We start from the raw sequence: 26,438 nt of genomic DNA on the forward strand, positions 1-26,438 counted from the left end.
TATGCATGACCCAACAATTCCACACCTAGGTATTTAAGCTCAAAGAAATGAAAACAAGGACCCAAACATATGCTGGTACACCCATACTCAGGACAGCATTATTCAGAAAAGCCAAAAAAATGGGGAAAAGTCAGTATGAAATCAACAGATGAATGTTTAAATAAAATGCTGCATATTCACAGAATATTATTCAGATATGAAGAGAAATAACATTGTGATACATGGTACAACATGGATAAAACTTGAAAACATCATCTTAAGTGAATGAAATACGACACAAAAGGGTGAATGTGGTATAACTCAATGTATATGAAATATCTACAAAGGCAAATTCAGACACAAAAAGTACAGGCACACCATGGGTGGAAAGGCATGTAACTCTTGATCTCAGGGTTGTGTGAGCCCCATGTTGAGTGCAGAGATTACTTAAGTAAATAAATAAAAAAGAAAAGTACAGGCATACCTTGGAGATACTGCAAGTTCAGTTCCAGTCTGTTGTAATAAAGCAAATACCATAATAAAGTGCATCAAGTGAATTTTTTGGTTTCCCAGTACATATAAAAATTATGTATAGGGGCACCTGGGTGGCTCAGTTAAGCCTCTGACTCTTGATTTTGGCTCAGGTCATGATCCCATGGCTCATGAATTTGAGCCCCGCATCGGGCTCTGCATCATCAGTGCAGATTCTCTCTCTCTCTCTCTCTCTCTCTCTCTCTCTCTCCTCCCCTTCTCTCTCTGCCCCCTCCCCTGCTTGCGCGCTATCTCACTCTCTCAAAATAAACTTAAAAAAAAAATTATGTTTATGCTATACTGTAGTCTATTAAGTTGTACAATAGCATTATGTCTAAAAAAACAGTGTGCATAGACTTTTGTTAAAAAATACTTTATTGCTAAAAAACTGCTAACCAGCATCTGAGTGAACTTTCAGTGTGTCATAGTCATTTCACCAGTGGAGGGTCCTGCCCGAATGTTGATGGCTCCTGACTGATCAGGATGGTGGTTGCTAAAGGCGGGGGGGAGACTGTGTTGACTTTTTTTTTTTTTTTAATTTTTATTTATTTTTGAGAGAGAGAGAGAGAGACAGAGACAGACAGACAGACAGACAGACCGTGAGTAGGGGAGGGGCAGAGAGAGAGGGAGACACAGAATCTGAAGCAGGCTCCAGGCTCCGAGCTGTCAGCACAGAGCCTGATGCAGGGCTTGAACTCACGGACTGTGAGATCATGACCTGACCTGAAGTCGGACACTTAACCGACTGTGCCATCCAGGTGCCCCGGCCTCCCTGCCCTTCTTTTAGACTGTGGCGATTTCTTAAAATAAGACAACAACAGAGTCTACTGAAACGATGGGGTCTCTTCCTTTCATGTCGTTTGATAGAATTTTACCCACAGAACTTCTGTCAAAGCTGGAGTCATCTTAAACCCTGATACTGTTTTATCAACTAAGTTTATGTGATATTCTAAATCTTTCGGTGTCATTTCAACAATCCTCACAGCATCTTCACTAGGAGTATATTCCATCTCAAGAAATCGCTTCCTTTGTTCATCCACAAGAAGTAACTTCCCATCATTAAAATTTTATCATGAAACTGCAGCAATTCAGTCACATCTTCAGGCTCCATTTCTAATTCTAGTTGTCTTGCTATTTCCACATTTGCAGCTGCCTCCTCCACTGAAGTTTTGGAATCAGCTTCTGCCAAACTCCTGTTGATATTTTGACCCCTCCCATGAATCACACACATGTTCTTAATGACACCTAGAATGGTGAATCTTTTCCAGAAGGTTTTCCATTTATTTTGGCAAAATCCATCAGAATCACTATCTATAGCAGCTATAGACTTACAAAATGTATTTTTAAGGAGTATGACCTGAAAGTCCAAATTACTCCTTGATCCATGGGCTGCAGAATTGATGTTAAGAGGCAAGAAAACAAGATTCACCTTGGTTGTATATCTCCATCAGAGCCCTTGGGTGACCAGGTGCATTTTCAATGAACAATAATATCTTGAAAAATTTTTTTCTAAACAGGCTTAAAATATTCAGATCATGCTGTAAACAGATATGATGTCATCCAGGCTCTGTTGTTCCACTGACAGAACATAGGGAGAACAGATTTAGCCTAATTCTTAAGGGCCCTATGGTTTTCAGTATGGTCAATGAGCACGGCTTCAACTTTAAGTCATCAGCTGCATTAGTCTCTAGTAAGAGAGTCAACCTATCTTTTGAAGCTTTGAAGCCAAGCACTACTACTTGTCCTTTTTAGCCAGGAGAGTCCTAGATGGCATCTTCTTCCAAGAGACGGCTGCTGTGCCTACATTGAAAATCTGCTTAACATAGCCACCCCCATTAATTACCTTGCTAGTTCTTTTGGATAACTTACTGCCACTTCTACATCAGCACCTGCTGCTTCATCTTGCATTTGTACGTTATGGAGACAGCTTCTTTTCTTAAACCTCATGAACCAACCTCCCTTAGCTTCAAATTGTTCTTCTGCAGCTTCTTCACCTTTTTCAGCCTTCACAGAATTGAAGAGAGTTAGGACTTTGTTCTGGATTAAGCTTTGGTTTGAGGGAATGCCGTGGCTGATTTGATCTTCTACCCAGACCAATAAAACTTTCTCCATATCAGCAATAAGGCTGTTTCACTTTCTCATCATTTATGCGTGCACTGGAGTAGCTCTATTAATGTCCTTCAAGAGCTGTTCCTTTGCATTCACAACTTGGCTAACTGGACCAAGAGGCCTAGCTTTCAGCCTATGTTGGCTTTTGACATGCCTTCCTGATTAAGCTTAAATCATTTCAAAGCTTTTGATTTAAACTCAGAAATGTGTGACTCTTCTTTCACTTGAACACTTAGAGGCCACTGTAGGGTAATTAATTGTCCTAATTCCTGTACTGTTGTGTCTCAGGGAATAGGGAAGCCTGAGGAGACGGAGAGAGATGGGGGAACAGCCTGTTGGTGGAGCAGTCGGAACACACAACATTTATCATTTATTAAGTTCACTGTCTTACATGGGTGTGATTTGTGACACCCCAAAACAATTACAATGATAATATCAAGGATCACTAATCACAAATCACCATAATAAATATAATAATAAAACTTGAAATATTACAAGAATTACCAAATGTAGCACAGAGACATGGAGTGAGCAAATGCAGTTGGAAAAATGGCGCCCACAGACTTGCTCAATGCAGGGTTACGACAAACCTTCAATTCATTAAAAAAACACAGTATCTGCAAAGCGCAATAAAGTGCAGTGCAGTAAAATGAGTTATGCCTACACATTAAAGGTTACGGGGGGCTGTGGGGAGGGGGAAATGGAGTGGTTGCTCTTAATGGGTATAGAATTTCTATTTGGAGAGATGAAAAATTATGGAAAAAGACAGTGTAAATGCTGTACAATACTCTAATCAATGCCACCAAATTGTATACTTACAATGGGTAAAAAAAATGGCAAGATAAACCAGTCTCAACCTCACGAATTGTCCTGGGCCCAAACGACAAATTATTATAACATGTTAACAAGTAGTCTTTCAAATATAATAAAGCACCAGATAGAATGGAACGACTTCTACACACCTAGAGTGACATATTCAATGTGTGTTAATAGCATCATTTGGGAGGAAAACAAAAACGCATCCTCTCTTACCTTTAAAACCATGTCAGTTTAAGATGAATCATAAGTGTTCAAGGTTCAAAATCTCTACATTTCAATTCTCTTCATTGCAAAGTTTTCAGGATCTGAATGGTGGTGCTCAAGTATCAAAAAAAATACCAAATTCCTTAATAAAATGAAGAAACATCCCTAGGACTTCCTAGGAAGAAGAATTTTATATAACTACTGGATATATTTTTTCATGTTTTATCTGCAAGAATATCAAACTTATGGATAAATATATAAAATTTGCAAAACATTTTTGTAACCTATAAAATGAAAAATGTGACAACTTTATAATTGAAGAGTGCTATCCTATAAAATTATGGTAGAGATTACTAAATGAACGGCCAGCACAAATATAAATTAAATATCATTACTGACACAGTGAGACTTCATTCTCTTAAAAATGAAACCCATAAAGGAAAATGATCCCGTTCTGCAGAGCCTTCTTCCCCCAGAAAGAACGTTGACTCAACAAAACCACATTTTAACAACATGAAGATCTTGTTATTATAAATTTCAAAACAAAATGGAGGAATTTCCACATAATATTTATAACCTTCAAAGTACAATATTAATACATGTCTGTCAGTTAGAAATAACAGCAGTTTGTTAGGCTACAGGGTTTAACATAAAACCAATTTACAAATGTGAAAAGCAGTAGTGGTCCAATATTCACCATTACACATGAATCTGTTTCTTCCAGAAAATTTTTTTTAAAAATTAAAATTTCTGTCTCATGAAATATTAAAATAACACCCAAACATGCCACAATCACTATTCACAAATAAAGTTAAAATGAAATATACAAAAATTCACTTAATACTGTTAAATAACAATAAACTACAAGATTTCCTGAACAGAAATGGTAGGACCCCTGAATGTTTTACAGTGAATATCAGGAAAAAAATTAAGTTATGATTATTTTCATGATATATAAGCCAAAAATTTACATGACCATTTCAAAATATACCAATTAAGATTTGTAGTTTGTAAGATGCACTAAACAAATAGTCCTTAAAAGTTAACACAAATGCTTAAAACACTTACCAACACCAAGGCGTGTTTATGATGTTCAAAGAGATGCATAATTGAAACTGTAATATTTACTATCTCTGATAAACACATTAATACCTACAATGCTTTAAAACAATCCTCAGTTCTCCTTTCTGTCATTTGTATTTATCATGGCTCATTTCAAAGACATATTACAGCTTTTAGCTGATTCCAAGTGAATGTTATTAAAACACACGCATATAGACAGCCCCCAAATGAAATAAATGGCTCCCCCCAAAAGTATCATCCTTTCTAATAAAAGAACTGTATTTAAAATGAAAACAAGACCTCACATATTTCACTGGACTTGTATGGTTTAGTTTTAACTAAATTAAAGCACAATGTAAAATAGGTAAGTGTATTAGTATACACATATCCAATAATATGCAGTAAATATGTCTAAAATGAGGCAAGGTAAAAATAAATAATTTTGGTGCTTTAAATTACTGGTATCTAATGTGAGATCCCCATGTCAGGTATTCACTTGCTTGAATCAACCTCTGCATCACATGCTTTCCTAAACATGATGTACTCATCAATTTTTTAGCTACTCTATTTGCTGATGTTCAATGAAAGATTATACAGCATGAACTTAGAGTGTTCAAGATGGCTCACTTATTTTACTGTTAAGCGAAGCTAAACTTACATTCCAGGAAACACTGCAGTTTAATTTTAAAAACAAACAAGAAATGCAGCAGTAAAACAATTCATGGGGAGAAACAGATGCATTCACATCTAATAAAGCCACTGCAACTTCTTCAGGCATTTAACTGTTGTGTTAAATAAACAGACAGTAGTTATTTAGCAGCAATGATTCCGCAATAAATAATGCACTGTGTTTCTCAGTCCTGCACAAAAATTGCAGCTACAGTTACATCAATAGCTGTAACCTACTGGCTCTAATGGCAGAGAAGACCTTAAAACCAACTGTACAAAAAAATTGTCACACTGTGACAACAAATATAAAAACAATCTGTAGGTCTGAAATAAAAAGACTCCACTGTGAAGAGGACAGTGTAGACAAACGGAGATTCCAAGTCCACCAAAAGAAATAATTGCCTTCAGATCTGAGTCCTTGATTGATAAGAAAGGCTGGGGGCTGGGCTTGAAACCATGTTATCAGACTTAAAAGAGCATGCTCTGTCTTCTGTTCTTCCCATGTCCTAAAATATAAAGTCATTTTATGAGGCAGTTCAAGGTTCAGTTTTATCCCACATACAGTATTTGGTGACTCTAGGAAGCTAATGTTCCCACCAGCAAAAACTAATCTTCCACGTAAGAGTGATCAGCACTGTCTGAAATGACCCTTTTGTTGATGGGGTCAGTCTACCGCTTCTATGCTTCGAAGTGATGAACCTGATGACTAGGGAAGCATAAGATGTGTCTTCTGCCTCAGGTACCAGGAATGGCGTGTGCAGTGATCAAGCCAGGCCACTTGTAAAAGGTCTTTGTGCCATCTGCAGCTTTCAGGATCCCTGACTTGACTGAGTCAGATTTCTCTCTGAAGAATTACTGAGCTGCCCACATCATACAGAAAAGTGAGTACGTGCAATGCTAAACATACAGTTGTGGAATGCACTGTACATTGGTTTTTACATCAATAATTTTACTGATCAATTTATAAACCAAAAACTTAGTTCCACGCAAAATTTCATGATCGACACGTGAAATGGTTTATGACAAACACACCTGTCTCTGGATAAGAAGAATTTCGAAAACCCGGGTCCTTTTGCAACTGAATCTCTTTCAAACTGAATATTGATACACCTAAAATGCACAGACAAAAACTATCAGGTAAAGGTTTGACATTATTAAAACAAATATAATCCAACTATCGACAGAATTGTTTAAAAATGTATACTGATTCAACATGAAACATTTATGCTACATTCACAAGGTTACAGCCTTGAACTATTTTTCCCCTTTGTCCCAATGTTTTGAGTAGAAAACCAAACAAAATAATCTCCCCTCAGAACTTTTCCCCCACAATTCTGCTCTGAGTCACACTTCCACTATATGTTTCTCTTCGAGTATGTACATACAGAGAATATACACTGTCTATTTCTAGGACCTACTGGGGTTGGGGAGACCTAATCAAAAGGCATTACTTGGTTTTTATTCTCTCTGCCTTTACCTGTCTTCTTATGATGGCATGAAGGTATCAGGGCCTCAGACTATTCAGATTTTCAGAGAAAAATAAGAAATAGGTTTGTATAACCATAATTGCCTACCTCAAATTGCCAACCATAATTGCCTGATATTAACAATGAAATGTAAATATCATCTTAAAAACACTTGTAATTCTCTTTTCATTTCCAATCTTTCTTTTTCCAATCTCTCATTTCCAATCTCTGCCAGAGAGGTAGTCTTTCATTAAAAAATATCCAGTAAGCTCTAAGTTAAAAGTCTTAAGGATTCTTGATTCCAAACAGCAAATCTCAGTTCCTAAATATTCTAATTCTCCATTCACCTTACTCAGTTTTAAAGCAAAATGTTGAGGTAATTTTTAAAAAGGATCTTGTAAGTAAGATGAAGCAGTCACCTCAGGCATGAGAAATCAGCTCTTTTAGTGACTAACAATATGCTCACCACTGTCACGAGGATAGTAAAGTTAGAGTGACCACAGCAAAGAAAAATCATCTTTATATCTTGAAAACGAAATCTACTTTCACAAGGAAACAATCGTATGTTTTGGTTGTGCTCCATTACTCTTTGCCTGAAATCCGTTTTTAGAAACTCTGAATCAAAGAAATCTAGATTGGGCCTAATGACAATGTCTATCATCAGATGGCATTTTCCAATTTAAGTCCAGTAAGATTAATAACCCATGTCTAAGTACTATTGATTTCTTACAAAGCAGTGGCAATGTGCTCAGTGTTAAAAGAAATAAATTAAAACATAGGCAAAGAGGACACACACCTCCCTTCAAGGAATTCTGATGTACTTACAAAAAGAGTTAAAATTTTAGGCTTAAAAACCAACAATCTCTTCCCAAACCCCTAATTTACCACCCAGTCTCCTACCCTGGACAAATGAAAATGGGAGGAGGGGACTTTAGAATTTCTCTTACTTTCAGGTAAAGTATGTACTCTTGGTCCCAGACTTCGAAAGTACACATGCTTCATGGCCTCTTCTGCTGAAACCCGTTTCTTAGATTCGTACTGTGAAAAAGCGAAGAACTGCTTCATTAACTTTTTCTCTAAACATCATGAGGGGAGGTAGATTAGCATGTAGAGCTAATAAGATGATTTAATACAATGACTGTTTTTTAAGAACCAACTTGGATTACACCAGATATACTCTAATATGAGTACTACTGCGATTATGTAGTAATGACTTTATCTAGTTCCAAATTTCCACGATGAAGTTAAATCTTCACTTTTATAAAAACTTAGACTTCCCGTATTTTCTTAAGTGATGAAAAATTAAAATACCTGACCTTCGGCGTTACTTTTCCTCATGAACACCAAAGTATCATTGGAAATATACCCAATACTTTTATGAAAGATATTATTAAATTACCTACTGGATACCCATTTCCCTTTGTTCCTTGATGAGATAACCTAAATTTGTATAAGATGTCCATGCTTCCAAGTCCAACAGACCAACATGAACCATGACTATTCTAAGTTTAGGCTAATTATGATAATCTTGCTCCCCAATTCCCACCCTGTCTTACAATTAATGTTCTGGCCAACGAGACTTATGAAGAAGCCTTGCAGGGGTTTCTGGAAAAGCCTTTGCTTTCCAGATACAAGAGGACTATTACGGCTGACACCCTTATCCTCTCTCTTCTTCCTGCTTTGAATAGAAGATATGAATGGTATTTGTAGGTGCAGCAGCCTATAAGGCAGTAAGTATAAGGAAAAGAAAGAGAACATAAATTACAGACAACATGCCCTTGACATAGTTTTGGTGCCAGAAGGTGACAACCTCAGACCATTCTAGGGCACAAGAGACCCAGACACATTAAGTGAAACCATTATTTATTATTATTATTATCTAAGCATATGATTTAAGCATGCCAGATACTACCATAAGTAATCTTATTTAATGGTCATGACAGATATTTAAGGGAGGTATTCCTGATCCCATTCTACAGATGCAGAAACTGAGGCTTAACAATTACAAAGATGTAACTTACCTGAAGAAATTTTGTTATCAACTCGATTCCTTCAGAGTCTAACCTAAAACAACAAAAAAGTGGCAATTTATTCTTTTATCTTAGCTGACAGTAACTTTTCAAATAAAACTATTTTCCAAGTGTTTTAATCTGCAAACATTAAGTGCTCTACAATAACCACTCTTTTTGCTTTCAAAAGACTCAAAAGTGCTACACTTAAGACTTATCTTGCCACTTGTTCAAGAAGAAAACAGAAAAAACTAGGTTCCAATTCAAATTTTCCACAATGAAGAACAAATCAGATTACTAAAGATTTTTTTTAAAAAGCACTATTCTGTCTCAAAGTAATCTCTATTATCAGGATAGCTTAAGTAAAGTGTATCATTTTCATAGTGTTCTATGAAAGGCAAGCTACAAAAGCATCATTTTCTTATTATATAGGTTAAAAAAGAAACAAGTGACCCCAAAATGTGTCACTGTGGTTCACAATAAACACAGATGACTCATTCAACATATTTTTACACAACAGTCTACTAAGAACTAGGTACTAGAAGCTATGAAGTTCAATTTATTTTTTTGAGACAGAGAGAGTGCGAGGGAGAAAACACCTGTAAATCAGGGAGAGACAGAGAGAGAATCCCAAGCAGGCACCATTCTGTCAGGGTAGAGCCCAATGTGGGACTTGAACTCAAGAATCATGAGATGGTGACCTGAGCTGAAATCCAGAGTTGGGACGCTGAATCAACTAAGCCACCGAGGCACCCCTATAAAGTTCAACTGCCTCAATAACATCATAAAACTTAATTAAAAGTTAGAGCTACACATGTAGAATTTAAGAAACAAAACAGGTGAACATAGGTGAAGAGAAAAAAAACTAAGGGAGGCAAACCCTAAGAGACTCTTAACTATAGAGAACAAACTGAGGGTTGCTGGCGGGGAGGTAGTTGGGCAATGGACTAAATAGGTGATGGGCATTAAGGAGGGCGCCTGTTGTCATGAGCACTGGGTGTTGTATGTACATGATAAATCACTAAATTCTATGCTTGAAGCCAGTATTACCCTATATTTTTACTGGAATTTAAATAAAAACTTAAATAAATCAATACATGAAAAATAAAAAAAAATTAGAGCTACAAAACCAATGAAGCTGTTGATAAAGACAGATAATTATAGTGATGATATTCATATAATGAGCAGTAGAGGGTTTGGGGACTATCTTAATGGGATAATCTCTTGATCAGAAACCATAGGTTCTATTTTGCACTGCCTTTCACTGGCAATATATTTTCCCCAAGTGCTCTTAATGGGTTCCGTGGATGCTATGGCCTAGACATTTTCCAGACTCTTCTAATCCTTTGTAGTTTGCCATTCTGACAGATATCCAGAGCTCCTTGGGTACAAACTAGGGGTTAAGGTCATGGAGAACCTGCTTTAAAGAAGAGCTTCAACTTTCTGCACTGGACATTACAATAGAAGCAACGTATAAATTACAAAAATAGGATTTATGCTACTCAGAAGGAAGAAACACACACAAAAAGCCCCGCACATATTATTCTTCCTAAGAAAGTCTACTTAGAATGTTATTAGTTGCTATAGTAACAATAAGAACATCAATTCACATAAGTACTTTAAAAATATTTTTGGTATCTGAATTTGTTTTTCTACTCTCTCTAGCTTGAGAACAAATGGAATTAGAGCAAGTATGTTATACTGTCAGCAATGAGAATGGCTTTGATTAAAATAGACATTGACCTTATTTGGTACCTGGGTGAACTCTTTGATTTTTCTAAGGAAAGATGAAAAAATATAGTCAAAGGGGTTATTCTCTGCTACATACTGAAAATTTAATAATTCCATAAATAAAAATTTCTGACTGACATTTTAATGGGGGTTTTAAATGGATCTGGGGATAGATCTGAGAAGAAATTTTAATGAAATGGCCGAAATTTAGGATATAAGGGTCAGAAAGAGTTTACATTCCTCAAATACAAATTAGGTCATTAACATTGGCCAAATACTGACAGGTCATCTTGTGTCCGAGTCAAGATTTTACTTATAACACTTCCTTAGGTTTTTTTAAGTAAATATAGAATAATCCCATACAAAGCAAAACAGAAGTTTCATCATGGTCTTCATGGTATTGAAAAAGATATTAACCAATGTCTTCTTTCTGAGAAACGAAATAACCTACATAAACTCTAGAATTCTAATACAGTTGCTTTTATATTCATTTTATTTATAGCTCAATTCTGTGATTTACATATCTTGATCTCTGAATTATAAAATTAATCTGACACAAGGGAGGAAGAAATTCAATTAAATTAGATTCTAAAATATTTAAGAACTGTATGTATTATATGTATTTTTTCCTAAACCCATCTGTGGCTAATGCTTCAAGAGAATGGAAAGAATCAAGTGGGGTTTCCACCCTTTAACGTAAAGAAAAAGAGGGGCGCCTAGGTGGCTCAGTCCGTTACACGTCTGACTTCGGCTCAGGTCATGATCTCACTGCTCCTGAGTTCGAGCCCTGTGTGGGGCTCTGTGCTGACAGCTCAGAGCCTGGAGCCTGCTTCGGATTCTGTGTCTCCCTCTCTCTCTGCCCCTCCTCTACTCAATGCCTGGTCTCTCTCTCTCTCTCTCTAAAATAAACACTAAAAACAAAAGAAAAAAGAAAAAGAAAAAATACCTGGGTGCATGGTTAATGAGAGGCTGTGGTTTGTATTTTGGAAAGTTGTAGTTCTTGAACTCATCATTTGAAGAAACACCCGGCCAAGTTTCCTGAGATGGTGTTCCTGAATTAAAAAAAAAAAAGTATTTATAAATATATAAAAATGTATATATATATATATATGCAAATATATATAAATAAGGACAAATGAGAAAGTGTCTTAAAGAACACTTTATATTTAGTAGATGATTTGACTATTTCAACTGAAAGCAAAATGACAGAAACAGTAAACACATATGGACCTTTTTTGGACTATGCAATGATGCCATAAAAATGATGCCACCTAAATGACATCTAACCTACAGATATTTCCTAATAATACGCCAAAGGTCAATTTTCAGTAATATTTTTCTCTGTTCTTCCACAAAATGTTTATTGCAAAGGCAGAACTCAGTAAATGAAAAGAAGTTACCTAGAAGGCTCTATCTTTATAATTACGCTAATTATAATTCTTTTTTTATTTTAATCGGTAGTGGTTTTCTTAAGCTTTTAAGTAACCTCTACACTCATTGTGGGGCTCCAACTCCTTACCTGGATATCAAGGGTCACAAATCCTACACTGAGACAGCCAGGCACCCCAACTAATTATAATTTTTGTAACAGCTCTTTGTTAGTCTCAGTACCACATTTTAAAATATGTAGTCTTATCCAGCTAGTCAATTGCAGGTAACAAATTACTGGGAAAATATTTCTATTACCTAGCAGTCGGAAAATTAAGTGCAGTTCATCTTCCACAGTTGATCCTGGAAATAGAGGTCTTCCAGAAGCCATTTCAAAGAAAATGCAACCAACACCCCTTTAAAATATATCATAAAAAAAGGAGCAATCAATCCATTTACATATTAAGAAGCACAATTATCTTTTCCTTAAGATTGCCTTTCTGGAGAATTTTGTATTAGCCTGATGGAAAACCTCCTGCACATATTTTTTTCAGCTCCAACTGATTTGTTAACATTTATCTTATTTGTCTCAACTTCCATCTTGCTGTATCCATTGCTCCATGACCCTTAAAATGTCCAACTCTCCTCTGCATGTCCCTTGAAGAATAACACTAACAATAGCTAATAGTGATTGAATGCTTATTATGTCTTAGGTAGCAGGTAGCAGAGATAGGGAGAAACAAATGATCAGAGATGGGTTTTTTGTTGTTGTTTTTTATCTGAGAGACAGATAAAACCATGAGATCATGACCTGAGCCAAAATCAAGAGTCAGGTGCTTAACTGACTGAGCCACCCAGGCACCCCTCATGTGTTAGAACTCTTTAATTGTTGCTTATATTGTGGCTCTTTAAAATAATATCCTCTTATAAGTCAGATATCTATCAGTATGCCCTGTACCAATGGCTATATTCTTTCAAAATTATAAATGGCAATAACATGTGCATATATTTACCACATGTCAATCTGTGTTGAGTACTCTGAGGAACCAAGAAGCACATCAGGCGGCCGGTACCACAGTGTGACGACTTCATTTGAGTAGGTCTTTGTGGGAACTGACTTGGCTCTGGCTAGCCCTTCACGGGGAAAAGAAAACAATTAAGAAATGGCTGTAACAGATTCCCCAGCCCATAGCCTCACCATGACTCCAGTCACAAGGATGTCCAAGATAGCTGCTACTCTGTAGTTTCTTGAAATTTAACAAAATCAGTTTTAAGAATTTTTCTTGAGTGTGAATAGTCTTGGGTCAGCAAATCCTTATGTAATTAATAACAATTCCACAATCAGAGCCTATGCTTGCTTTTATGAATGTGAAGGCATCTGATAATCTGATGGGTTAATCTAAACTTAAGATACTTTTCTTCTATGAATCATGATGCCAAAATTATTTCCAAGCTGAACTTAAAATTAACACAAAACAGGTCAATGACACAGAGATAAACAGTTTTACCTTTTAGGCTTTTGTTACTTTTTTAAACCCAAGTCCAATTTTCATTTGCTATACCAACCTTCGTTTTCTTGGAATAAATTACACTGCTGCTGTGTACCTCAAGTTATATATAAGGACAGTTTTAAGTAAGATGGACCACGCTGCCTTTGGATATTATTAATTAATGTATTGTTTAGATTATTAACTAATGTAAATGTCATTCCTTTCCAATTTAAAGTGGAATTCACTGATTATCGAGAAACAAAGGCAAGAGTTCACAACTTTATCCCTTGAGCCACTGGCACGAGAGTTGTTTTTACTTCTCTAAGCCTCCAAATTCTAATAACTTTAAGAAGCAACTTTAAAAGATAGCTGAAGAAATATAAACTCATTCTAACATATAGTTTATTTCAAATAACTCATTTATGTATAACTTTATATATTCGATTAAAACATTAAATAAGAAAAATGGAATTCAAACAAAAGGAATTCAACACTTTGGTAAACTAGATAAAGTCACTCAAATAAAAGTAGAAATTTTAATAATTAGGCAGCACTCATACTATTTTTGTTTAGTACAACAGCTAAAGGGTGTAATTGGAACAATGTTGACACTATCTTATTTAATTACCAGTCTTATTCTACCAATCCAGCTTTGTAAAGTAAGTTCAACAAATAATTTTCCTACCAACTTTGTAATTAGCAAGATGGGGGCAACTTTCTAATTTCTCTTCCTGATATTCATAGTGGGTTATTTAGGGGCAAAGGACAGGGCTACAAGTTTGTTTATTCTATATCCTGTATGTATAGCATCAAAGCAACTGCAAGTTATAGTTTCCTCAATACCTTACTCTCCTGCTCCTGAGAGAATTCTGAACTGGGGTGCTTGTTCAAATAGTCTCCTGGTTCACAACTAGAATTTCAGTAGTGGCATGAAATGAAATCATCTCTTCCAAACCAAGTTAACTGTGATATGATATAATTATACAAGCCATTTTCTACTACTAATGAAATGTTTGTCTGTATTAGTACTTTCTACACCTGAATTTCATCCATCACAGGAAAAGGGATAGAATTTTCATAGAAATCACAAACAATTTACAAAAAAATACTCGGGGTGCCTGGGTGGCTCAGTCAGCTAAGCATCTGACTTTGGCTCAGGTCATGATGTCGCCATTCCTGAGTTCAAGCCCTGTGTCAGGCTCTGTGCTGACAGCTCAGAGCCTGGAGCCTGTTTCAGATTCTGTGTCTCCTTTTCATTCTCTGCCCCTCCTCCACTCACACTCTCTCTCTCTCTCAAAAATAATAAATATTAAATAAATTAAAAAAAAACAAAAACAAAACAATACTCAAAGTTGTATGACCCTCCTTCACTTGCAGTCCTGAAGGATATTTACTACTTGACCAACAAAAAATAAGTAACTAAAAGCAGAGACAAAATTGACTGTACTACCTCATGAAACAATCAGAATTTCTTACTGACCTGTGAAAAGATATAATTTACTTGGTCTGCTTTGTTAGAAGCAAGATTTAAAGCACTCTCCCCAAAAAGTAAGTTTTTGATGGCCTTTGCCATTTTTTTTTTTTTTTTTTTTGCATTTATAATAGCCAAACAGGGTTTCTCTATCACTGCTATTCGTTTTGGGATTAAGGAACAAGGAGCAGTAAATGCACTTTGGCCAAAAAAAGAATGAAAGAGAGAGAAAATAACAATTATAAGGAAAGCAACAACAGAACTGTGCCCGAGACTATATAATCTATGTGAGCATATACGAATAATTTGTAATTTCTTATTTAAACACATGTGACCTACCCATTTCCTTTTCAAGGAAGTAAAAACAAATACCAATCTACTTTCAAACAAACAACAAAGTGTTAAATGAGTAAAAGCACAGGAATTTCCTGAACAAACTCACCACTTAGTGAATTTTTAATCTTTTGTTAACAAAGCAATACTTGAGAGACTTAAAATTGTCAAATTTAATGCAATACTCCAAAAGTAAAACTACTATAATCACTTATGAAAAATGATAAATGCTAATTATGAAAACTGCACTGGCTTTTTATTACTTTTTTTTTAATTTTTTTAATGTTTATTTATTTTTGAGAGAGAGACAGAGCACAAGCAGGGGAGGGGCAGAGAGAGAGGGACAAGGAATCTGAAGCAGACTCCAGGCTCTGAGCTGTCAGCACAGAGCCTCACATGGGGCTCGAACTCACAAACTGTGAGATCATGACCTGAGCTGAAGTCAGATGCCTAACTGACCCACCCCTGCACCCTTGCACTGGATTTTTAAAACCAAATTCTATTAGAGTACTGAAACTCTCAAAATGTAGAATATTAAAAAAAAAAATAAAAAATCAAAACAAGAAAGCTATTATACAAAGTTTCTCTAATATAACAAAGTTTACTTCCTAGAAGCATAAAGCATATGTAATTTCACTAAAACTGATTAGCTAAACAGAGAGAGATAAACAGCTATTATTTAAGCAATAATTAATTAGTTAATAAGCATATAAATAAGTACAAAGTCATGGTGACAGGCATATTAAAGAACCCTATTTCAGAAGTGGCATTTAAACTCTTTAGTCTCAGGACTCTTTATTATAATTTAAAATTATTGAAGACCCAAAGAGCTTTTATTTATATAGATTATATTTATTGATATTTGCCATGTTAGAAAAACTGAGAAAATTTAAAACGTATTCATTTAAAAACACCATTCATTATATATTAAATATGAATTTTTATGAAAAAGATCTTTTTCTACAGGAAAATAAAAATTAGTACAAATGGCCTTGTTTTATATTTTTGTAGTCTATTTTAAATTTTTTAAATGTTTATTTTTGAGACAGAATGTGAGTAGGGAAGGGGCAGAGAGAGAGGGAGACACAGAATCTGAAGTAGGCTCCAGGCTCTGAGCTGTCAGCACAGAACCTGACGCTGGCCTCGAACCCATGAGCTGTGAGATCATGACCTGAGCTGAAGTTGGATGTTTAACCAATTGAGCCACTCAGGAGCCCCTGTAGTCTATTTTAAAAGAAGACTCTTAGATGCTCACATCTGCTTTTATATTCAATCTGTTGTGATATGTTGCTTTGTTTGAAGTATATGAAGAGAACCAGATCTCACACAGAAATGAAGTTGAAAAGAGGAAGAACATTTAAATAGCCTTTCTGAAAACTGCATATTCTTCTTTGATACTGAATCAGATTTAGTTTCTTAAAGATTAGATGGTAACTGAAATCGTATTAGTAAACTTCTCATACTCGTTACATTAAATTTCATTGGTCTGTCTTCCACTATAAGTGGATCTTTTTACCCAGGCATGATTCTGTAATATCATGTAAGTATTAGTCATCTGGAATATATTGATTCCCTAAGTTATACAGATATTCCAAATATTTACATATTTCTTTAGCATATCAAAAAATATTTCTTAATGTCACCACTGATCTCATCAGCAATAAAGTCTTTAAGTATCAGAAAAATATCAAGCTCAATGTGGCAGGTCCAAATTTCCAACATCTAATTTTTGCTTTAAAACTCAAACCTTCCCATTGGCAAGAAATACGATAGGCTCACTTCATTTCAAAAAAAACACCTGCCAAATATGTAAGTCTGAGTGCCCATACTTTGTCAGTCATTTTTCTCAAGTAAAAATGGTGTTCCTTGAAAAAAAGGGTTAGTTCAGTTTGCATTCAAATAGTCACACAAGCACTATTCCTTGAGATACAGTATTTCCACATACAACAAACATGTTTTATGTATACTTCTCATTTCATCACATAAAATACTACAAAGACATGTAAAGTTGGAGATTTAATAAAGTTAATAAATTTTACTGCTTCATCAAACACCTTTTTGTATAGAATTGACACTTTTTTCCTACAAGCGTATACTGGTGAAGAACACAATGACTAGTAAGTACAATCAGGTGCCACTGCCTTGATTTCAACTAAGGCATTAGCAGCTCTACTCCTTACTGCTTTTAGATTATTACTGCAAATACTGACACAGTGGAAAAGGCAAGTAACAATATGATTTTGATGACAGATACTTTTGGAGATGCCCTGGAAGGGTCTCAAGATGGGTCCACACCTGAGAACCCAGGCCTTTTAGCATTCGTGAACATAACTCACCCACCTAAGTTTTGTCAAATATCTTACTCCGTGGACTACAGAAAAAATTTCCAAACTCACATAAAAGCAATCACACAGTGTCAACAGTTGTTCTCATCAATTTAACCACCTAGATAGAACTATTTATAAATATCTCATATATTCCATACCAAAATCTGCTAGCTTTAATTCTCCTTTTTCATTAATGAGTAGGTTCTGTGGTTTCAAGTCTCGGTGCAATACCTTTCTTCTGTGGCAGTATGCCAAACCACGTAGAATTTGGTACAAAAACAGCTACAGAAACAAATAAAGAGAAATTAGTCTTACAAATAATAAGATATACTTTGGTAAGCATGCTGTGGTAAACAAAAAACAGGCTTAGAATAGTCAAAGAAAAAAAACGCATCCTTAAGTACAAAGCCTTTCCTTATGTAGTTTTCTGAATTTTATAATTTATTATTCTATTTGAAGCATCTATTTTCCAGTCTGACAATTTCTATGAAAATAAATATTCAAAATAAAGTGAAATGAAGCTTTGTCCCCATAGTAATCATCCATTTGTTATAGAAAATGATTTAAAATAAAAAATATATATAAAATATATCCTCATAAGCTTACAGTCCTACTAAGCCTTATAGGTTGATTATGATATTCTGGCAAAACAACTAACCAACCTCTACCCATCCACCAAAAATACCTGATCTGGGACAGTGTCTTTAAAATAAGGCCATGGAATTGGTGGTTTTATAAAAATTCTGAGGTGTCAGAGAGAATGGTGCTGCATAGCCCTGGCAAATTACGTGCTATAAAAATAACCTAAACCAGCTTCTATCACCCACCCTCTGGGTACTTTACTTTCTGCACCTCCTACTCAGCCTTCAAAATCTGCTATGATTCAGAAAAGGGAATTAGCACAGTAGAGCTCTGAATGATTGTCTGAAAAAAGCAATTCCTAGATTTTGGTGGAAAAAAGGATGTGGAACACAGAAGGTCTTCCATTCTCTGGAGTTGACAAAGAAGAGTCTCAAGTTCAGAGGATCTAAGAATATACCCTTGGTTTACTTGTAGGTAGAAAACACAGCATTAGAACATCAAGAATAAGTCAGTGCAGGAGGGGAAAAACAGCCCAAAGAAATTCCAAGCAGCAGTCTCCACACACTACATATTTATGTTTTGAAAACTCTAAAATTATGATTTCTATATATTCCTGTTACTTTCTATGTTTGGAAAATCTAAGGGCTATTTAAACAAAACTTAAAATGACACACTAAAGCATACCTTTACATTGTGCATACTCATGATGTTTCCACAGTCATCCATGTACTGTTTTAGATCTTTATCCTAAAAAAATATAGTGCTTTACTATGTGACACATACTTCCCAGAAGGCATGAATGATTTACTTAATAGTATTTAATTTTTAAAAGTGTTTTTTTTTTTTTTTTGAGTAAAGATATTGAATGTACGACACATAATTTAATTAAATACTGATAATTAAACAATAATGCCCTGGAACTGTTAAAACACTCAATTTCCTATGTTTTATTACAGCAAAAGTAAATACTGAATTTTTGTTAAATGCTTACCAGATATTCAAATACCAGAGTCAAAGATTTATCTGTGTGAACAATGTCATGTAAGGTTACTATATTTGCATGTTTTAGATCCTTTAATAGTGAAACTGGAAAACAGAAAAGAAAGTCAATTATTCAGTCTGCAGTAGCCAGACTATAAAAACCTTAAGTATAACACATCAACTGACTGAGTTTAAGATTCTCTTAAGTGTAAAACAATAATTCACCAAGAGGAACTGTAGTACAAATTTTAATAGAATTCAGTTTTTTCTTTTCTTTTATGGTTTTGAGTGTGATATTTTTAATATTTAAAATTGTCCTCCATATTACAATAATATTCTCCATAACTGTTTTTTTTCTCAAATACTAACTTACTGAGACTTCTAAGATCTAGATTTAGTTGAAGGTACCAGTTGTTTTCCTTCCAAATTGCTAATCAGTTTCTTCAAGCCATTTTCTGGATTATCTTTTTAAAGATACAGAACTTTTTTTACTTTTTTTTCTTTTAATGTTTATTTATACACAGAGAGAGAGCATGAGAGCAAGACCATGCACAAGAGCAGGGGAGGGGCAGAGAGAATCCCAAGCAGGCTCCATGCTGTCAGTGCAGAGCCCAACGCAGGGTTCGACCTCACAAACCATGACATCGTGACCCGAGCTGAAACCAAGAGTTGGAAGCTTAACCGACCCACCCAGACCCCCCTAGATAATTAACCTTTTTTTAAAAAATGGTATCATACTATTTACATTCGGTATATACTAATTTATAGTTGCTTTTTCCCATAGATAGTATATAACATTTCCCAATGTCAAATATTTACCTATGACCATAATTTTTAATGACTTCATAGTATTTCACCATAAGCTATACAATAATATAATTATGTTAAATAATTTGCCTTTATTAAATATCAGCTTTTTTAAGGTCTAAATATATCTCCCAGTCATCTACTATTTCTATATCTGAGCTCTTTTTACTTATAAAAAATGAACTCTTAGTATGCAGCTTTGGTTTTAAACCTATATAAATTCTATGTAAACTCCCTTATACATTTTGTTCACAAAGATCAAATTTTACCTTCTCTTATAGCTGTGCAGGGTGCACCTTCTTCATGTTCCAACCGGATCTCTTTTAACGCCACCAAATTCTCTGTCAATTTACTTCTTCCTTTATATACTGTTGCATATGTACCCTATAAAATATATTTTGGAAAGACACATCAAAATATCATAAGAGTCTATCTATAGAATCTATACAATAAAGAGACCTAATTAAATTCCTAATTTGTAAGCGTATGTTAAAGTCCATTTTGTAGGGAAAACTCTACAATGATTAGTATTGGTTGTTTTTTTTATAGCTAAGAGGACTTTCACTACTATCTGCAGAGCCTCCATATTCTTATAACCCTATGGAGTGCCTCAAAATATGAAAACATACGGAGAATATTTAATTTACTTTTTGTACTTTGTATAGATTAACAACTGGATCAGTAGCTTCAGAATCCAAGGCACTCTATGTGTAATGGTATGTGGACTGGAGGCAATTAACTGAGCATATTAACTGAAAACTGAAAATGTACTAACACATTGTTAAATTAGAAAAATTTTATTGGTTCTCAGACTTACCAGAATTTTTATACATTCACTCTCCCTTAAAGAACAAATATATTCTATGGATTTCTTCTATCATAGCCCTCAAACTCTCTTAAGGCTTCCTGATTAGCTAATTCCATTATTTCTGGCTTGCCCTTTCTCACCCTGGGAGGAAGACCACTTCAAACTTAGTCAACACTAGTACCAAGTTCAAGAAAATCAAAGTCTTATTAGCCCCAAATTTCCTTAACCTTCAATGACATGTGTCTTCATCTTTAGAGATAATATTTTGATTCTTCGCAGGTCTGAACTCATGCAATTTTCCCACATCACAGTTCAGACAGCAGACTGCTAACAAATAGATGCCTATTTTGTTACCAAGAGAGCACAACATCTTATGCTGCAATAAAAAATTACAAGCTATAAAAAATACTCATTTCCTCTCAAACTGATGGCATAATTTCAAGAATGGAAGGTTTTTTTCCTTCTAACATTCTGTTGCCTTTTCAGTACAACATATAATCTTTTAGACATCGGTGCTTACATCTTTTTTTTCTAGGTTGGTAAAAACTGTGGACTAATTGTGGAGTTTAGATAATGAACATGTCTTATATTTTTGAGATAAGTATGTACTTACCTCTCCAAGTTTTTCCAATTTGATATAGGTTTCCATTTTTCCAAACCCAATTTCTGACTGAAAGCAAACAATTATAAATTTAGTATTCCTGAAATTTCAATTCATTTCTTCCTCAGTATCTTTTTTAAATGTTATTCTTTTTTTTGAGGTGCACTTTATTTTTATTTCTATTTTTTAAGGTAAGCTCCACGCCCAACATGGGGCTTCAACTCATGACCCCAAGATCAAGAGTCACATGCTCTACCACTGAAACAACCAGGCGCCCCCTTCCTCAATTTCTGAAACTTTCCTGCTTTAAAGAGTGTCTTAAAATAGAAAAATCTGACTATAAGTAAATTGTTGAACATCTGTCAAGTTTTAAAATATACCCGATGTTGGAATATTCAAAGGTTCAAAAACATCAAAGTTCACAATTAAAACTGGCAAACCATCTTTTTATATAGATGGTTAACATTCTGCTGTAAAAAGTTTTATTTTATTTTAAGACCCTGAGATTTTAAGATACCACAGGCATTTTAAGATACTAAGATTTTTATAAAAGACAACTACATGATTTTTTTTAAACAAAATTGCAAAGTAAGTAATTTTCTGACACATTTTCATTCATCAATCTTCAAGTTCCCTAGGAAGGCCTGCAAACAACAAAATTCTATTTGTTTCAGGTTTTCTAACCAAATGTAATGAAAAAGGCAAACAGCAAGTCACACTCCGTTATAGATCAGGAAACTAATCCAGAAGCAGTAAGTCTAAATCTGACACCCTGTACTACATCAAAAGTCTTTAAAAGTGAGTTCTTTTAAACCATTGCTTTTATACCCTGAACTTGTTTGCCTCACTTTTGTACGGAGTCAATAAATGAGGTAGATGGAATACACCCAAATATGTAAAGGAAACTAAATATTTAAAAACTAAAAACAAAACAAAACAAAATAAAAGATTTAAGAAAAAAGGAAAAATATACAGAAATGAAAACTTAGGGATTGACAGAGCAAAAACAGAAAAAGTTAACAAGAGAGAATAAGAATTTTCTTAAAATTGCTTTCTAGTACCCCTTCTAGTTAGTGAAAAAGGCAATAATCTAAAGGTTTGCTCCTCACCTAGAATGGTGTTAATGCGCTTAAATGAGTAGCCAGTGAAAGGAAATATTTAGTCCAATTCTGGAGGTTCAAATATGCAATTTCTCCAGAGGTGCTGAATAAAGCAAAAATGATACTTGATGGTCTGACTTAACATCACTTACCATTCTGAACAGTAGGGGTAAACTGCCCAAAGCTGAAAGGCCAAAAATAGCAAGAGGTCCCTCAAAGAGATTTTTATCTTTTTAAAAAATTTTATTTTAAAACAATAAACATTAACACTGATTTTGTCCTTTTGTTATGATTTATATAAAGTTAAAAGACTAGAAAAACTTTATGTCCAAAGTACTTAATTCAATTTTGCTAAACTAATTAAAACTTTGGTCACAGGTGGTATTAATGGATGACTGCAAAACTTCTTTTTGCACTCTTTAAGACTTTTTATGCGGTATTTTCAAAATATTTTAGTTAAAAAATGAGATTCTGGAACCATCATACACCATCCATGCCTGTATTGTCTTCCATATGACTCAGAAATATTAAGTCCTTGCTTCCTATTATCAATAACTTGCAGAATAAAACAGTAAAACTGTAACACTTTCTGAATACAAATACAGTTTTTAGCTTTAATAGGGAGAATGTGGCAAAGAGCCCACTACCTGGTACATGTGAACCTGATCCTGAATACTCTTTTAGCATATGTTATGTTTTATTTATAGCCTATTTAAGATATGATCTTAACACCTCTGAAAAAATGCTAACTGCCAGCGTCACATAAACTATGGTGGAATGTATTTATTTTCTTATACCTATCTCTAGAATTCATTAAACTCACAAATAGGGACTACTGCACTTTTGCCATGAATTTTAAGTCTTGTGTCATATCTTTAATGAAGGGGAAAAAACCATATTGATGATAAATGGAAAACAGCAAAAACAAAACAATGAATGTCTCTGAGAAAAATAAAAATACCATCTATAATAATGAGAACCACAAAGAAAAATATGACTGCAAGGCAGAAAGTTTTTCTTATTAGGAGTTGGGAAAGTTTTTTATTCATTCTTTTATATTAAAATACTAGCATTCTCTAAAAACATCAGATATACAATGGTCCAGTGGCTATGACAAAAATGTGGACATTTGCTTTAAAAATTATATAAGTGGACTACAAATTCAAGACTATAAAAATAAAAATGTTACTGAGATTACTATATCCTATAAAGTATATAAGAAATAAACTAAGAGATGATCAAATGTTAATAATAGCAAAGTCATTTGTCAGAGAATGACATTCAGTGAGATCATTAACATATGCTGAAAGTCTACTTTTTAAAAAGGAGGTAAATACTAGACTATAATTATGCTATGAAGTTGAATTTAAATTTGAATAATCAATCTATAAGATAAAGAGCATTACTGAATTTCATCACGCAGGCTGGCAGAGAATTCAGACAAAAGGCACAGTTACACTAGTGAATTATATGCCGGAGTAAAGTGTTTTTACCTCATTGCCTATTTTAATAATTTCCAACCCAGGCTTTACTAATTACATTTAAATATTAGTTACTGAATCTTTAAATGGAATTTTTAGAAAATTTTGCTTGCATTTTTATCTGCTGAACATGACAAGATTAACAATAGATATAATGACTAGCTTGTTGACATGCTCTCCTACAGAAATTATTCAGAGGACAAAGGACAAAGCTCATTTATTCAACATTTACCAAGTACAATGCTAGGTACTGGGGATATAGTGAAGACGACAGAAATTATTCCTGCTTTCATGAGTTCACAATCTAGACTGAGTTCCATCATTAGATTATTTTCCAAGTTTTGTAAAGAAAAAAAAATAGCTAAAGAAATGGAACAGTAAGTTTCATATTTTAATAACATATAAAAACCTCCTTAATTCTACTTTCCAAACAAATACAGATATTTTTTTCTGTTACTTCATTGTTTCAAGGGAATACCTGGCTTTTTGGCAGCCCCAAATTCCTGTTCAGATGACTCTTAGAGCATAAGCACATGAAAAATTTTTTTAAATCCAAGATGAACTATAAGTTGCAAAAGCCTTCCTATAATTCACTGTAACCTGGAAGTAGTATTTGAGCATTATGGGAAATTTCTGGATTACTCTGGGTCTGCCAACATAATCACTGTATCACAGTTGTAAAGATGTCTTTTTTTCTTCAATTTCAATTTTTAATTTAAATTTAGTTAATTAATATTGATTTCAGGTGTAGAATTCAGTGACTCATCACTTACATATAACACCTAGTACTCACTACAAGTGCTGTCCTTAAGATGTCTTAACACGCTAGCAATATAGTCTGAACTTAAAAACAAGTGAAGTATATGCAAAAGTTTTATAGATGTCATCCTAAAAGTGAACATATATAAGAAACACTGGGGACAAAGGGAGATTTTTTCAAACACCCATTTCCTTCCTTGTAACAATTATGGAGTTGATGTTACTGATAGAAATATGGGGGGCAGAAAAGGGATTGTGAACCTCTATTCTATTTGGTAGTTTTCTTACAAAAATTGCTGTTACCATCAGTATGGATAGTATCTTAATTGTGTATATAATATGCCAATGGTAAGTTAAATTTTGAGTGGATTTTGAGCTTAACTTTCACGCTCCATAATATACTTATTATTTCTGAGAGACATCAGGACTTGATACCCTATTTCCTCACCTATTATTAGAAATAAAAAAGAAAGGACTACATAAGCTACATATTGCTAAAGCCATGAATGAGGAATCCAACTCATTGTTAGGCACAAGCAGATTCTGTAAATGTGTAAAACCTACAATTTCAATATAATGAGGCAAATTTTCATATACAGACTTTCAATCTACTAAAACTGCACATAACAGTCTCACAAATTTCCACTGGGCATGCCATCATTCTAAGTACATCAATGCTCTAATGCATCATGACTATTGGCATATGGGATTTCCACTAATCTAATGTTTAACAAAGTATGTTGAGTTAGAACATCCATTTCTAATCAACCATAAATGAGTATTAACTAACACTTCACCAATCCAATAACCAATACCCTTAATATGAGATATGACAACTAAATGTAATGTGGTGTCCTAGATAGGAAATGAGGACAAAGAAAGGACATTAGCTGAAAACTGGGGAAATATGAAAAAAGTGTGGAGTTAATAGTAATGTACCAAATGTTGGTTTCCTTGGTTGTGACAAACACACTACAGTAATGTAAAATGTTAATAATTGTGGTAACTAGGTATGTGGTATATGGGAACTCTTTAGATTACCTTTTAAATGTTTCTATAAGTCTAAAACCACTCTAAAATAAAAATAGAAAGAATTCAGTTAAGAGAGGGAGACTGAATATATGTGTATATAGAGATGGTAATTTTATTTTTTTGAGAAAGAGAGGACGAGCAGTGGGGAGGGCAGGGAGAGAGAGATAGGGAGAGAGGGAGGGAGAGAGGGAGGGAGAGAGGGAGGGAGACAAAGAGAGAGAGAGAGAGAGACAAAGAGAGAGAGAGAGAGAGAGAGACAGAGAGACAGAGAGAGAGAGAGAGAGATTGAGAAAAAATATCAAGCCAACTCCATGCTCCACACAGAGCCCGACACAGGGCTCAATCTCACAACCCTTGGGATCATGACCTGAGCCAAAATCAATAGTCATATATATGCTCAACCAAGTGAGCCACCCAGGGGCCTCAGCAATTACAAATATTTTAAAGCATCCCGAGCAGATGAGATAGGAAGGAAAACTCCTCTATATTAAAAGAAGGAAAGAATAGAATGAGTAGAGGTGCAGACAGATTTGCACACTTGTTATTCAAAAAATGAGGAGGTTTCTGATAAACAGCTTCTCTCTTCTTTGAAATCATCTGCGTACAATGACAGGGGAAGAGTAAACCAGAGAAAGGCAGTATAGAGCAGCCAAGCAATACTGAGGGTTCATTTGAGACTGATGATCATGAATTTAAAGAAGAACCAATTAGCCCTATTG

At 34.6% G+C, this 26,438-nt stretch overlaps 1 protein-coding gene across 4 annotated transcripts in view; it reads right to left on the minus strand.

Moving 5' to 3' along the window:
• Positions 1–4,145: 4,145 nt before the first annotated feature.
• The window catches only part of CDK17 (cyclin dependent kinase 17), a 109,738-nt gene continuing 87,445 nt past the window's right edge, over positions 4,146–26,438 (minus strand). For 3 of the 4 annotated variants that reach the window (XM_043562188.1, XM_043562190.1, XM_043562191.1), the window contains exons 6-17: positions 21,360–21,416; positions 20,208–20,322; positions 19,142–19,236; positions 18,835–18,897; positions 17,727–17,850; positions 12,961–13,081; positions 12,266–12,363; positions 11,526–11,631; positions 8,861–8,903; positions 7,787–7,877; positions 6,406–6,483; positions 4,146–5,879 (exon numbers count right to left, since the gene is read on the minus strand). In XM_043562188.1, coding sequence (XP_043418123.1) covers positions 5,842–5,879; positions 6,406–6,483; positions 7,787–7,877; positions 8,861–8,903; positions 11,526–11,631; positions 12,266–12,363; positions 12,961–13,081; positions 17,727–17,850; positions 18,835–18,897; positions 19,142–19,236; positions 20,208–20,322; positions 21,360–21,416 — 1,029 coding nt within the window. In that variant the 3' untranslated portion in view covers positions 4,146–5,841. Of the gene's footprint in view, positions 6,234–6,405; positions 6,484–7,786; positions 7,878–8,860; positions 8,904–11,525; positions 11,632–12,265; positions 12,364–12,960; positions 13,082–17,726; positions 17,851–18,834; positions 18,898–19,141; positions 19,237–20,207; positions 20,323–21,359; positions 21,417–26,438 lie in introns of all 4 variants that reach the window. The other variant, XM_043562189.1, reaches the window with a different exon arrangement.

The sequence above is a fragment of the Prionailurus bengalensis genome, chromosome B4 (genome assembly GCF_016509475.1).
Source record: "Prionailurus bengalensis isolate Pbe53 chromosome B4, Fcat_Pben_1.1_paternal_pri, whole genome shotgun sequence".
NCBI classification, from domain to species: Eukaryota; Metazoa; Chordata; class Mammalia; order Carnivora; family Felidae; genus Prionailurus; species Prionailurus bengalensis.